The sequence below is a fragment of the Lepus europaeus genome, chromosome 12 (assembly GCF_033115175.1).
Source record: "Lepus europaeus isolate LE1 chromosome 12, mLepTim1.pri, whole genome shotgun sequence".
NCBI classification, from domain to species: Eukaryota; Metazoa; Chordata; class Mammalia; order Lagomorpha; family Leporidae; genus Lepus; species Lepus europaeus.
This window is the reverse complement of record NC_084838.1, coordinates 41,110,279-41,126,044: the sequence shown is the minus strand read 5'-3', so window position 1 is coordinate 41,126,044 and position 15,766 is coordinate 41,110,279. Positions and strand designations below refer to the sequence as shown.

The window sequence follows — 15,766 nt, the reverse complement described above, 5'->3', positions numbered from 1 at the left end:
TGTTTTGTTTGTTTGTTTTAAGGATTTAGGTCAATTTGAGTTGCCTATTAGACTTCCAAATGGACATGTTAAGTAGGGAGTTAGATATACAGTAATGGCATTGGTGAGGGAGGTCTGTACAAGAAATTTAAATTTGGGAATTATCAATATGAAGAGAGTATTTCATGGACTAGAGGAGACAAAGGTGTGAGTGTAGTTAGAGAAGAAAAGTTTGAAGATTGAATTGTGCTGTACCTCAGAGTTTCAAGGTTGGAAGATGAGGATCCAACAGAGGAGATGGAGAATGAGTAGCGGTTGAGCTAAGAAGTAAACCATGTTTGGGGCCGGTGTTGTGGCCTGGCAGGTAAAGCCACTACCTGCGATGCTGGCATCCCATGTGGGCACCAGTTTGTGTCCCAGCTGTTCGACCTCTGATCCAGCTCCCTGCTAATGCACCTAGGAAAGCAGCAGAAGATGGCCCAAGTGCTTAGGCCCCTCTCACCCATTTGGGAGACTGGGATGAAGTTCCTGGCTCCTGGCTTCGGCCTGACCTAGCCCTAGTCGTTGCAGCCATTTGGGGGATGAACCAGCAGATCAAAAATCTCTCTTACTGTGTCTCTCTCCCTCTCTGTAACTCTTTCAAATAAATACATCTTTTTTAAAAAGAGAAGTAAACTGTATTCCAAATTCCAAATAAAAAATTCAAGGAGAAGAGAATGATGTTTTGGGACAAATGCTACTGAGCTCCAGGAAGATGACAGTTGCATATTGACTAAGTGCATTTGACATTATGAAGGGTTTTGGTTTTAAAAAGAGCAGTTTTGGGGCTGGTACTGTGGTGTAGTAGATTAGGCCTCCATCTGCAGTGCCAACATTCCAAATGGGCACTTCTTCATGTCCTGGGTGCCCCTCTTCTGATCTAGCTCTCTGCTATTGGCTTGGAAAAGCAGTGGAAAATGGCCCAAGTGCTTGGGCCTCTGCACCCACGTGGAGGACCTGGAGGAAGCTCCTGGCTCCTGGCTTCAGATCAGCCCAGCTCTGGCCACTGCAGCCATTTGGGGAGTGAACCAGTAGATGCAAGACCTCTTTCTCTTTCTCCCTCTTTCTGTAACTCTACCTCTCAAATAAATAAATATTTTTTAAAAAGTTTTGTGTGGGTGGTGGAAATAGAAGTTTGATTGAAATGGAAAGAGAGGATTTGAAGCTAGTGCCACTCCACCTTTTAGCTACACCTCACCTTCCATGTCTTGCCCTTGTCACCATTTTCCAAATCCCCCATCTCCAGTCCTTGTGTATTGATGCAAATTGCCTATATCTTTTCTCTACCCTAGTGGTTCTCAAAATGTAGTTCCAGTCCAGCAGCCATCAGTAACACCTAGGAACTTGTTAGAATATGAATTCTTGGGCCTCACCACAAACTTAACTAAACAGAGATGAGCAAAGGGCCCAACAATCTTATTTTTTTAACAAGTATCTGTAATTTTTACATGTGTTTTAGTTTGAGAATGAAAACCTGCTATTATTCTGGGTGATTAGTGATCATATGGGTGGTGACCTCTTCTGTTCTGATTCCATATCGAACCCCAGGAAAATAGCCTTAGGGATGCGCCATCTCTGAACTCTTATGCCAGGAGCCTCTTCCAGGTCTCCCACACGGGTGCAGGGCCCAAGCATCTGGACCATCTTCTACTGCTTTCCCGTGCCATAGCAGAGAGCTGGATTGGAAGTGGAGCAGCTGGGACTCAAATCGCTGCCCATATGGGATGCTGGCACTGTAGGCAGCGGCTTTGCCCACTCTGCCACAGCGCCGGCCCCTATATCTTTTCATTATTTGTTTATTGTCTGCCTTCCTTTACTACATAATAAGCTTCATATGGGCAGATGTATTCCTGTTCTGCCCAGTATCTGCCTTTACTGTTGAAAAAGTACCTGGTACATAGAATTGCTCAGTAAATGTTTTTGAATAGTGTTCTTTAGCCTCCATTGTCTTATAGCACTGCCCGTTTCCCCTTCTGTGTCCTTGGACAGCTTTCCTCCCCATTTTCATCTAAGACTGCTCCAAGCCTTTTCCACAACTAATATTCACCTCCCTGTCTCCCAGGGTGCACCTTAGCAGGAAGCTAGATCCGATGGGGGGTGGAGACTCAAGCCCAGGAGGTCCAATGGGGGAATGCAGACATCTTAACTACTACACCGGATACTCACCTCTGCTGCACTGACTTCTAACTCTTAAGATTTATTTATTTTATTTGGAAAGCAGAATTACAGAGAGGCAGAGAGAGAGAGGTCTTCTATCCTTTGGTTCACCCCCCAAATGGTCATAACAGCTGGAGCTGAGCCGATCTGAAACCAGGAGCCAGGAGCTGCTTCTGGGTCTCCCACGTGGGTGCAGGGCCCAAGGACTTGGACCATCTGCTGCTGCTTTCCTAGGCCAAAGCAGAGAGCTGGATCGGAAGTAGAGCTGCCAGGACATGAACCGGTGCCCATATAGGATGCCAGCACTGCAGGTGGTGGCTTTACCTGCCACGCCACAGTGCTGGCCCCAGACCTAGCTTTTTTAGTCTTACCCCCAGATATAATCAGCTTTATTTAACCTTTTGTCCTTTTTTCCTTATAGAATTTTCAGTGCCCATTTTTATGTAGTGAAATCATGCAATACAAATAATTGTATCCTTTCTTTTGCCTATTACAATGTAATGTTTTTCCAATAGTTAAGAAATCTTTATGTGTCTTATTTTAAGTTATTTTGTAATATGCCATAAAATAGATGTGCATTAATATTTAATCTTCCCAGGGGCTGGCACTGTGGCATAGTGGGAAAAGCCACAACTTGTTGGTTCAAGTCCACGCTGCTCCAATTCTGATCCAGTTCCCTGCTAATGTGCCTGGGAAAGCAGCAGAGGATAGTCCAAGTTCTTGGGCCCCTGCACCCACATGGGAGACCTAAAAGAAGCTCCTGGCTCCTGGCTCTGGACTGGCCCAGCTCCAGCTATTGTGGTCATTTGGGGAGTGAACCAGCAGATGGAAGACCTCTCTCTGTGTCTCCCTCTGTCTCTGTAATTCTGCCTTTCAAGTAAAAAACTAAATATTTTTTAAAATTTCATTTATGTATTGTTTCTTCTTCTTTGATGATGTATTTTAAACTAAATTTCTAATATTGGGCTTTTTTCTTTGGTTGAATGTTAGAATTTAGTTTTTTGATGTGTTCACCTGTTTTCTGAAGTGTATGGATTTCCCTTTAATCACCCACACAGGTATCTATTTCAGGCTTTCCCGAGAGAGAGAGAGAGTGCACGCAAAAGAGCGAGCTATTCCAAAAACTTCAGCAAAACCTGCAACTTTCAGGGAAACAGGTCATGAAACAGACTAGCCTTTGCTTCTTAGAATCAGGTAGCCCTTAAAGTCTGTGATGGGATTCTTTTCTCTTTCTTTTCCTTCCTTCCTCCTTCCATTTATTTGCATTTGATTTAAAAAGCAGAGAGAGAGAGAGAGATCTTTATCTGCTGTTTAATTCCCTCAAATTCCTGCAGCTGCTGAGAACTTAAGCCAGGAGGCCAGTCTCCGTCTCCCTTGTGGGTGGCAGAGATCAAGTACTTGCCATCACCTTCTGCCTCCCAGGATGTGTATCAGCACGGAGCTGAATCAGCAGTGGAGGAGCTGGGATGTGAACAGGGCAGCCTGGTGTGGGATGTGGGCCTCCCATACAGTGTATTAAGTGCCACACCGAATGCCTGACTCTGAGTTCTTAAATGACTTGTTGCTCCTTGGTTAACCAAAGTAAGGTATGGGTTTCTGTGTTTGAGTTTTATCTTTTTCTATTTTGTTTTCTAAACAGGTTCTCTAATTGAACAGCTAACCACAGAAAAATATGAGTGCATGGTGTGCTGTGAGTTGGTTCGCGTCACGGCCCCAGTGTGGAGTTGTCAGAGTTGCTACCATGTTTTTCATTTGAGCTGCATAAAGAAATGGGCGAGGTCTCCAGCATCTCAAGCAGGTGATTTCTCTCTTCTGAGTACTTATTTTCATCCATTTGGCATATTCAAATTTTAAACCTAGTATCAAAAATACTGTTTAAATCCTTTCAAGTACTTTATCTGCAGAGAGAGAATGTTGCCTTAATCACATATCAGATGACTAGAATTAAGTTGTAGATCTTACATAAACCAGCTAAACATGACCATATTAAAAAAGATTTAGGTTCTGTTAAAAATCAGTCACTTTTATTGGAAATGGTAGCTTTTATCTAAGTAGCAGCTAGAGGAAACATTTCTTGGATGGTTTGCCTTAGAAATTTATAGAACACAATTGTTTAATAATTGTTTAATTTATCCTAAGATTATCGAAGTTGTTTTGCCTTTTACAGATCTTCTCTGTAGCTTATTGTAGTAGCTTTTCCCCAAAGTGTTCTCGTATTCATGGATAATGCAACTGTTATTATTATGTTTTCTGAAATATGGCTCTCTAGTTCAAAACACCTAAATTTTTCCTGCCTGTACTGTATTTTTTTGCAAGGCAAGATTCAGATAATATTAACATTAGGAATACTAGAACAAAATGAATACTTGCTTGATTCATTATATCTGAAAGTCCTTGTAAGTATAAGCCCAAATACAGAATTTAAGCAAAGCATTCAGTATTTTGAGTTTGTTTCTTAAATGTCTGATATATTTGTGTTGAAACTAATACCACTGCTTTAATATGTTGGCTTCCTATAACTTACATTTTTAAAAAATTTTGTTTTTTTTTTTTTTTTCATTTGACTTACTCCCATTTTTGCTGACAGATGGCCAGAGTGGTTGGAGGTGCCCTGCCTGTCAGAATGTTTGCGCACATGTTCCCAACACCTACACTTGTTTCTGTGGTAAGTTTGTATAGATTGGAGTCTCTTTCACTTCAAACACTGTACCCTAGTTCCTAATCCAGGAGAGGTGGTTTGCTGCGCACCATCGTACTCATGTTGTCCATCACACGGCTGGATTCATGGGCCTTTGTGCTCTTGGGCACACTCTTCTGGAGGTGGGCCATCCATCTTTTCCTGCCAACCAAGCTCATGCTGCTTCGGAGCTGTGGGGCAGTCTTAGTTGTGACACCAGAGCAGACCAGGTGGTAGGGGCAGGTGTAGACATGGGCTTCCTCTCATTCCCAGCTGCAAGTTTGGTAGTCCCGATTTGAGCAGCATGAATTAAAGGTAATGCTTATTGCTATCCAAGAAATAAGTCGTTGGTCTTTTCTGTAAACCAGCATTACAAACTCTGTCCTTGCATCCTCCCTCTTTGTGGAATACAAGTATTTCCTGTTTTTGAATAACTCAGTTTTCCTATGGATTAGGAAAAAAACTTCCTGTGATCCAGACGCTCATTCCTGCTGCTAGCCTATTTCCTGCATGTCCTTTTATCCCCTTCCTGTCTTTTAATGACTGACCTTCTCTATCTAGTTGTTGATTCTTCATGTTTTGTTTCTTAATCATGTGTTTCCCTCCTTGGACCACTGACATTCTGCTTCTGTCCTTAATGCCTCACTGAAAATGAATGCAGAAGTCGTCAGTGACCCTTCCTGACCACATTTAGAGCTGAGTTGTAAACTCTTAACCTTTTTGGCAGCTTTCACCAGGAGTTAGTCATTGGCCGTCAATTTTTTATCTTCTGAATTCAATCCCTTGGTGAACTCACTCACTGACTATGGAGATTGTTTTTCCCTTCCTTTTCTTTTCTTTTTTTTTTTTTTTTTCTTTTTTAAGATTTTTTTTTTTTATTTGAAAGAGTTATAGAGAGAGGTAGAGCCAGAGAGAGAGAAGTCTTCCATCCATTGGTTCACTCCTCCAAAATGACCACAATGGCCAGAGCTGGGCTGATCCAAAGCCAGGAGCTTCTTCAAGGACTCCCACGTGGGTACAGGGGCGCAAGGACTTGGGCTGTCTTCTGCTACTTTCCCAGGCATATTAGCAGGGAGCTGGATCAGAAGTGGAGCAGCCAGAACTTGAACCCGGCACCCATATGGGATGCCAGCGCTGCAGGCTGGTACTTTAACCTGCTGAGCTACAGTGCTGGCCCCTCCCCTTCTTTTCTTTAGATCCTCATTCACTTACTCAAGTTCTGACACCAAATGGCCTTTTCCACCTGCAGTGCTATCATCCCATATGGGCTGCAGTTCAAGTCCAGATGCTCCACTTCAATCCAACTCCCTGCTAATGTGCCTGGGAAAGCAGTGGAGGATGGCCGAAAAGCTTGGGCCCCTGCATCCACATGGGAGACCAGGAAGAAGCTCCTGGCTCCTGGCACAGGCCTGGCCATTGCAGCAATTTGGGGAGTGAACCATCAGATGGAAGATTGATCTCTCTCTGTCTCTCTCTCCCCCTTTCTCTCTCTCCTTCTCTGTATCTCTGCCTTTCGAATAAATCTTTATTAAAAAAAAAAAAAAAGATTTGCAGTATGACACTCATTATAAAATAATAGCCATTTTATCCCTACTTTGTAGCTTTAGGTGAGTTACTGCTACACAAAGGATTTATAGCCTTTCCAGCTCTTACTGCCCCCTCCCCCATGTGTTTGTAGTATCTTTTCTTATTCCCTCTTTCTGATCCTTACCGAAGATACTTCCATAATAGTCCAGGGCACATTTGTAGAGGCTTATCTTAAGATTTATCATACTCAGTTAAGCTTTTGATGAGTAGCATTACATTCATCTTCTTTTACTTTAGGGTGTGAGATAATGCATTTGTTGAACTAATGAAAGCCACGCAGAAGTTTCATGCTCTCTAGCTAAACTGCACTGTTTGATTAAAATCAAGGATATGATTGAAGTTTGTGCCATTGACTCTCTGATCTGATGTGTTTTAGGCAAGGTAAAGAATCCTGAATGGAGCAGAAATGAAATTCCACATAGTTGTGGTGAGGTTTGTAGAAGGAAACAGCCTGGCCAGGACTGTCCACATTCCTGTAATCTGTAAGTTGGAACTCTAGACCCCTGGGGATTCCTGGTAGACGTGCTTTGCTGGTGGCTCTAAGAACACATATCTGGTTCGCATGTAGCAGGCTGGGGTGAAGGTTGTACCAGGCACTCTACATGTTAACTTGTGTAGGCATTTATTTCCACTTCACAGATGAGGCTCAGAAAGGCCGAGTATCTTACCCAATGTCACATTGCTAGAAGATGATGATAGAGCTATAATTTCCAAAGCCAGTGTTTCTCCGCCACTGTGTTACACCAATGGCTTCTGAGAAGAAATGTGTCTCAGATATTTTAGCCTCTGCTGCTGTCCAGGCTGGAAAGAGTAGAGTATAACCTCTGTCTGGACGGCAATTGTATGGGTTTTTTTTTTTTTAATTTAAAATTTTTTTTATTTATTTATTTACTTGCATGAATATTATTTGTATGAATACTTATTTACTTATGTGAAAGGCAGAGTGACAGAAAGAGAGAGAGAGAGAGAGATCTTCCAAGGCCGGTGCTGTGGCATAGCAGGTGAGGCCACCACCTGCATGGCCGGCATCCCATGTGGGCACCGGTTTGAGACCCAGCTGCTCCACTTCCAGTCCAGCTCTCTGCTGTGGCCTGGGAAAGCAGTGGAGGATGGCTCAGGTCCTTGGGCCTCTGCACCCTCATGGGAGACCCGGAAGAAGCTCCTGGCTCCTGGCTTCGGATCAGCACAGCTCCAGCCATTGGGCCAACTTGGGAGTGAACCAACAGATGGAACATCTCTCTCTCTCTCTCTGCCTCTGCATCTCTCTGTATGTAACTCTGACTTTCAAATAAATTAATAAACCTTTTTTAAAAAAAGAATACAAGTAATGTTTAAAACAAAAAGAGAGAGATCTTCCATCTTGTGGTTCACTTTTCAAATGACTGCAACAGCCAGAGTTAGGCAAGGCTGAAGCCAGGAGCCAGGAACTCCCATCTGGGTCTCCCCCATGCGTATCTGTAGCTGAAGTACTTACACCATCATTCACTGCTTCCCAGGTGCATTAGTAGGAGACTAGATCAGCAGTGGAACAGCCAAGACTATCACTAGTCTTTCAGACTCAACTGAACAGCAGGGCCTTGACCTCCTAGGCTGTCAGCCACATCCTTCCCTCTGACCACTGGCGTAGGTCCTTCCTTCTGGATTCGTTTGCTGACTTGACTCCTCCGTTTATAAGGCAGTTTTTAAAAGATATATTTATTTATATATATAAGGCCGAGTTGATAGAGAAAGAGGTCTTCTATCTCCTGATTCATTCCCAAAATGCTTGCAACACCCAGTCTGTACCCCAGAGCAGTTGAATCGGAACATCTGTAGTTTTTAAAGCTTTCCAGGTGCTTCTGATATGTAGCCAGAGTTGCAAATCCGCCTAATGGTTAAAAAAAAAAAAAATAACCCTAGGTTTAGGTCCAGGCTTCAGGGATATTTGAGATGACCTGAAGTCACTCACATGGGACCAGTATTTATCTGGTCTGAAATTACCAAATGTACAGCCATGAAATTTGGCTCACTTGAAAGGGTTGGGGAGTATCATTTGAAATGTAACTTAAATTTATGTCTCCTAAGGGTACTTGTTTGTGGGTTGTTTTCAGTGTGTTTAAACTTTATTTAAAGCGGACATTTGGCATAGCAGTTAAAACACTGATTAGGATGCCCTATTACATAATGAAGTGCCTGGGATCAAATCCCTGCTCCACTTCCAATTCTAGCCTCTTGCTAATGCACACTCTGGGAGGCAGCAGATAATGGCTCAGGTACCTCTGTGAGAACCACATTAAGTTCCAGACTCCTGGCTTTGCTCTGGCCCACCCAAGGCTGTTGCAGACATTGGGGAATGAACTAGTGATTGGAAGCTCTCTGTCTCTATGTCTCTTTCATGTCTCTGCCTTTCAAATAAAATGAAAGTCAGTTTTTTAAATATTAAGAACTTTTACAAATGAGTTACCAGAGCTGGTTTAAGAGTCACATAAAAAAACTAAAAACTATAGGCACATCTGTTTTTCAGAGCAACTTCAGTTACTTACCTGATAAATTAGATGTGGCCCTGCTTGGTTTTTAATTCCCAAAGGATTATGATTTACCATCACTGGGGACAGCTCCTCCTCCCCAAAAAAAGTTATGGTAGAGGGTCCCAAAATGTTAGAGGTATTTCTGAAGCAGCATGTGTTTTACCAGTGTGTATGCTTTAAAGAGAGCAGTATTTATTTGAATATACAAATTCCGTTTTATAGTTTTTTTCCTGTTGGTCTCTATGAGCCATACACAGCTCCTATAGAAAACATTCTTTTCAGAGGTCTAATTCTGACCTATAATGCATGTCTAAGCTCCAGATCTTTCTGTGAACCGTCTCCAATACATTTGCTTCTTTTTTTTTTTTTTTTTTTTGACAGAGAGGCAGAGTGGACAATGAGAGAGAGAGAGACAGAGAGAAAGGTCTTCCTTTTTGCCGTTGGTTCACCCTCCAATGGCCGCTGCGGCTGGCGCACCGCGCTGATCCGAAGGCAGGAGCCAGGTGCTTCTCCTGGTCTCCCATGGGGTGCAGGGCGCAAGCACTTGGGCCATCCTCCACTGCACTCCCGGGCCACAGCAGAAAGCTGGCCTGGAAGAGGGGTAACCGGAACAGAATCCGGTGCCCTGACCAGGACTAGAACCTGGTGTGCCGGCGCCGCAAGGCGGAGGATTAGCCTATTGAGCCGTGGCGCCGGCCTTACATTTGCATCTTGTATTACCATCATTCATCTTTGTTATATCCAAATACAACTGGTATTTTTTAATTTAAAAATATAGTTGACACTTCTGTTTAAGTAGTCAACATTATACAAACACTAAAGCATAGGTTTACTTATTGACATTTATGCAGTAGAACACCGCTTTGGGTAGCTTTGTTTGGGTTTGGATACCTGGTATAGTTTTATCCTTGAAACTTTGTTCTTTTTCAGTCTCTGCCATCCTGGACCCTGTCCACCCTGTCCTGCCTTTATGACGAAAGCATGCGAATGTGGACGGACCAGGTAAAGTCAGAATTGCATTCTACAGAAGACCTCAGTTTCTTCATGGTTGATATACTTGTCAATTTCTAAAACTGATGATTAGTAGGTAGATATAAATAGTAGGTAAGTGTAAATAGTACTTTCTGTAAACAGTAGTTTCCTGTGCTGTGCTAAAGATTTCCATGGAGAAGAAGTTGTATGAACAGGTGAGATTGTGATTCAGTTAGCCATTTCAGGTGAACTGCCCAAGATGACTGAGATTCTTTTTAAACCTCTAGTGAGTGGCTGAATCAGGAGTTGAACCCATGCCCATTAAGGTTCAGGAGGCAGGGATTATTTTCCTATGCCAAGCACAGTGTCTGGCATCGAGGAAGTTTTCAGTTTTTATTGGCTGAAAGAATAACTGAGCCCCAAAGCCCATCATCTTTCCGTTATAATGCAAGTTCTGCATCATCATAGCAGTGATCATTGAGAACTGTGAACACCTCTGAGGCCCTGTAACATCTTATAATGAGTTCGGAACCAGGAGACAAGATGGGATCATGCAGATTTTCAGTGATTTGCATTTGTTTCCTGTCTGCTAAATTAACCACAGTAAGCAGTTTGAGTCACATGCAAGGTTCTGGGTCAGAAAGGTCAGCTCTGAGCTCTGCCACTTACTGGTTATTGATCCTGGGCAAGTTCATTGGTCTCACCAACCCTGCCCATGTCAGGGAGTTGATGATAGCCAAGGTGTTGGTCATGATAGTAGCCTAACAGGCCAGTGTGAGACATGATGCTGAGCACTACAAAGCGATCATCTGTGTATGTGTCAGTGCCTCCTTAAAACAAAACATGGAGCCGAGATGGGAGTAAAGCACAGAATAAAACTCTTCTTGCAGGAGAGTAGACAAACCATGACCCTGGAAAGACCTGAAGCCAATTGTCTGAAAGCACTGGCCTGATATCTTTCTCTAGCTGATAAATTGGCCAAGATCAGGATATCTATTGGAACAAAACTAGAACGATTTTGCCCACCTTGAATCAGAGTCACATTCAATATGTTCTAAGTACTATAGCTGTATGTTTGAGTGCCAGGTCCCAGGGACATGCCATGGCACTTTCAATGTATATCAAGTCAGATCTGGGTATATTATTGCTTCTCTTCCTCCTCACTCTGTAAGGTACTGTGGGAGCTCCAGGCAGAGTAGGACTAGAACCCAGATCTTCATCCCTAAGCTCTTTCCCCTGCTGCTTGCTATCTCATGGAACACAGTGACCAGATCACATAAAATCAATTGGAATAAGCCTTTAGTTCCTCCCGTGATCAGAAAGTGGAGCAGAGAGAAAGGCAGAGTGGGAAATAGAACAAAGAGAAAGGAGAAAGAACAGAGAAGGGTAGAGTGAGGAAATAAGAATTAGAAGAGGGAGACATAGAAAAAGTGGGGGAAAGGGAGGTCAAGGGAAAAGTTTAATAGGTTTTGAGGGAGGATTAGGTATTCCGAGGGAACTTAGACTGATGCTGTCTTCTCATCTTCTGTTTTTCCAGGCACACAGTTCGCTGTGGTCAGGCCATCTCAGTCCATTGTTCTAACCCGTGTGAGAATGTTTTGAACTGTGGTCAGCACCACTGTGCTGAGCTGTGCCATGGGGGTCAGTGCCAGCCTTGCCGGATCATACTGAACCAGGGTAAGTGGTAGATGTACCAAAAAACTGCTAAAAAGAATAACACACTCAGAAAACCACAGTGAGATACCTATTCAAACCTATGAAGATGGCTAAAACAAGACTAATGACCAAATGTTGGTAATGGAAAGGCAACTGGAATTCTCATGCATTGCTGACAGATATGTAACATGATGTCACCGTTTTGGACAATTCTGCCAGTTTCTTTTTAAGATTTATTTAATTTATTTGAAAGAGTTACAGAGAGGTAGAGACAGAGACAGAAAGGTCTTTCCTTCCACTGGTTCACTCCCCAAATGGCTGCAATGGGTGGAGCTGAGCCAATCTGAAGCCAGGAGCTTCTTCTGGGTCTCCTATATGGGTGCAGGGGCCCAAGGACTTGGACTGTCCTCCACTGCTTTCCCAGGCACATTAGCAGGGAGCTGGATTGGAAGTAGAGCAGTTGGGACTCAAACTGGAGCCCATATGGGATGCCAGTACTGCATACCAGGGCTTTACTCTGCTGTGCCACAGCACCGGCCCTGCCATTTTCTTATAAAATTAAACATATGTGTATCCTATGATCTAACCATTCCACTATTAGTTTCATACCTAAGTCACACAAAGGTTTGTACAGGAATATATGTGTGTATGAGCCCAAAAATGTCAACAACTCAAATGTCCATTGGCTAGAAAAGGGACAGATAAATCACAGTATTTTCATACAGTGGAACCTACTAGGCAATCAACAATGTATCTCAAAATCATATTAGGTGAAACAAACTAGATACAGAAAGGAAGTTACTTTATGGTTTTATTTATATGAAATCTAAGAACAGAAAACGAATCTGTTATAAATATTGGAAAATGGCTTCCTGGAAGTGAGGGTTGTGGGGAAAGGGAGATGAAGAAATTTCCTAGGATGGTAGAAATGTTTGATCTTCTTTTGGGCAGTAGTTATACAGATGTATACAATTTTTTTTTTTAAAGATTTATTTATTTATTCGAAAGAGTTAACACAGACAGAGAGAGATCTTCTAGCTGATGGTTCACTCCGTAATTGGCCAGAAAGGCCAGAGCTGCACCGATCCAAAGCCAGGAGCCAGGAGCCTCTTCCAGGTCTCCCATGCCAGTGCAGAGGCCCAAGGACTGGGCCATCTTCTGCACTTTCCCAGGCCATAGCAGAGAGCTGGATCGGAAGTGGAGCAGCTGAGTCTTGAACCGGCACCCATACAGGATGCTGGCGCTTCAGGCCAGGGTGTTAACCCGCTGGGCACAGCGCTGGCCCCGATGTATACAGTTATTAAAACATACCAAACAACACCTGAAATTTATGTCTTTGTGGTATATTAATTATATCTCAATAGGAAAAAAGTAATTACATGAAAAAAAGTTTTAAGATTTATTTATTTTATTTGAAAAGCAGAATTACAGAGTGAGAAAGAAGGAAAGACCCGTCTTCTATCCAGTGGTTCAACTCCCTATCTGGCTACAGGAGCCAGGAGCATCTTTCAGGTCTCTCACGTGGGCAGTAGGGGCCCAAGGATTTGAGCCATCTTTCTGCTACTTTCCTGGGCATATTAGCAGGGAGCTGGATTGGAAGTGGAACAACAGGACTTGAATCTGCACCCATATGGTGCTTAGCCTGCTGTGCCACAGTGCAGTGCCGGCCCCTTATGGTTCTTCTTGGGAGAAATTCCTACCTGGTCTTAGTCCCTAGAAGAGTTATTTTTCCTCAAAAAGTATTGATGTCGTTTTATCTTAAGGATCCTGTATAACTGATCTAATGTTTTTCTTCATAGTATATATTTTATTCTATGATTCATTCTATATCTCTACTATTGTTTCCCTTTTTCTTTTCACATTCTCTCTCTTTTTTTTTTTTTTTTTTTTAGAGCTCCAGTTCTTTTTTTTTTTTTTTTTAACTTGTATTTAATGAATATAAATTTCCAGTGTACAGCTTATGGATTACAATGGCTTCCCCCTCCCATAACTTCCCTCCCACCCGCAACCCTCCCCTCTCCCTCTCCCTCTCCCCTTCCATTTGCATCAAGATTCATTTTCAATTCTCTTTATATACAGAAGATCAATTTAGTATAAAGATTTCAACAGTTTGCACCCACATAGAAACACAAAGTGAAACATACTGTTTGAGTACTAGTTATAGCATTACATCACAATGTACAGCACATTAAGGACAGAGATCCCACATGAGGAGCAAGTGCACAGTGGCTCCTGTTGTTGACCCAACAAATTGACACTCTAGTTTATGGCGCCAGTAACCATCCTAGGCTGTCGTCATGAGTTGCCAAGGCTATGGAAGCCTTCCAAGTTTGCCGACTCTGCTTATATTTAGACAAGGTCATAAAAGACAGAGTGAGGATAGTAACCAATGATCCTAAGAGTGGCATTTACCAGGTTTGAACAATTATACAGCATTAAGTGGGGAGGAGGACCATCAGTACACACAGGTTGGGAGTAGAGCATTTGGTGGTAGAGTAGAGTAGAGTAGAGTACAGTGATCTGCCCTCAAGGAGACCCAACAGGCCAGTCCACTGCAGTGGCTTTCAATGTGGTAAGCCTGGGCTTCAGCAGAAGTCAGCTTGTGAAGAGCCCTGGCAGCTCTGCCAAGAGTTGGATCACTGGAAATGGACCTGCCCTGGAGTCGAAGGATGCCCAGGTCAGAGCCTCAGATCTTATTGGCTCTAAGCTGAAAAGCCCTTCACTCAGCCCAACTTCCAAAGTGACCACTGCAGCTGAGGGGATGGTCAAGTAGGGTCAGCAACATTGCAGGCAGAACTGTAAATTTCTTGTTAGAGATGCCACCTGCCTTTACCTGGCCAGCTCTCCTCCCAGCCCAGCCAAGTAATGAAAGTCAACAGAGTGCCTTCCCCTAGGAGGTTCACACCTCCCTTAGGATATACCCCATGTGAAGAGGTAGATAGGCCTGGGCCTCTGAATTTACAAGGCCTAAAGCCCACCAGATGATTATCAAGCCCCTTCTATCAGGTTCTATTTGCCTCTCAATCAGAAAACTTAATTGTAGCTTAGACAGCACCTTTCTTAGCTCCTCTAATAATGACTCTGTCCTTTGTTCTAGGCCCTGTCTAGCACACTTGGGCCTCATTCCTTTGTAACCTCTACTTTTCACATTCTCTTAATATACATTCTTGTTATATTTCACATATCCTTACAAGCTGCTCCAAATCCATTTTGAAATAAAGTGTTATGTATATATTGGCAATTTTGTCTTAGTATAAATGATGGGATGGGAAGAGTTCCCTTGATCTAGCCATTTTTAGCTCCTGATTCACATTGGTTTTTGCTCAGCTAAATCATCCAAGTCTTTTTTGTATAAATTTCTATAGGTTCTAGTCTCTTCCTTCTTGTTTTCATGTAGTTGATTTTTCAGCCTGGATGAAGACTTTTTGTTTGTCCGTGTTAAAGCTAACCGAGTGTTTTGGCCCCATGTATAGTCTATCTTCTCAGATTATCTTCTAGGATTCTTCTCAGCCTTATCTAGAGATTTAATACACATTCCTTTTGGGTCTTTATTCTTATATTGTACAGATGCAGGCTGGTGACAGGGTTATTCCTCCCAAATGTCTCTGGGTCTTTTAATACTGTTTAGCCAACGGTGACCGCACTTCGCTTCTGTCATCAGCTTGTGTTTTTGATTCTTGTGTCTGAGTATAGCAGAATTCACTGCCAGTGCAGACCTGAAGATTCAGCAGAGATGCCTCACGTAATTGGGTTCTCAGCTCCTGGCTCCGCCCTAGGGCATTAGGGGAGTGATGCAGCAGATGGGATTTAACTCTCTCTCTCGGCTTCTCAAATAAGTTAGAGTCTCTTTTTTTTTAATTTTTTAAAATTTTTATTTATTTTTTCGGCCGGCGCCATGGCTTAGCAGGCTAATCCTCCACCTTGCGGCGCCAGCACACCAGGTTCTAGTCCCAGTTGGGGCGCCGGATTCTATCCCGGTTGCCCTTCTTCCAGGCCAGCTCTCTGCTATGGCCCGGGAAGGCAGTGGAGGATGGCCCAAGTGCTTGGGCCCTGAACCCGCATGGGAGACCGGGAGAAGCACCTGGCTCCTGGCATCAGATCAGCACGATGTGCCGGCTGCAGCGGCCATTGGAGGGTGAACCAACGGCAAAAGGAAGACCTTTCTCTCTGTCTCTCTCTCTCACTATCCACT

At 43.2% G+C, this 15,766-nt stretch overlaps 1 protein-coding gene across 2 annotated transcripts in view; it reads left to right on the top strand.

Annotated features, from left to right (window-relative positions):
- Window positions 1-15,766, top strand: part of NFX1 (nuclear transcription factor, X-box binding 1) — a 72,894-nt gene that overhangs the window by 13,001 nt on the left and 44,127 nt on the right. For both annotated transcript variants that reach the window (XM_062208076.1, XM_062208075.1), the window contains exons 3-7: window positions 3,815-3,973; window positions 4,763-4,840; window positions 6,816-6,921; window positions 9,877-9,948; window positions 11,456-11,595. In XM_062208076.1, the coding sequence (XP_062064060.1) occupies window positions 3,815-3,973; window positions 4,763-4,840; window positions 6,816-6,921; window positions 9,877-9,948; window positions 11,456-11,595 (555 nt within the window). The remainder of the gene's footprint in view (window positions 1-3,814; window positions 3,974-4,762; window positions 4,841-6,815; window positions 6,922-9,876; window positions 9,949-11,455; window positions 11,596-15,766) is intronic.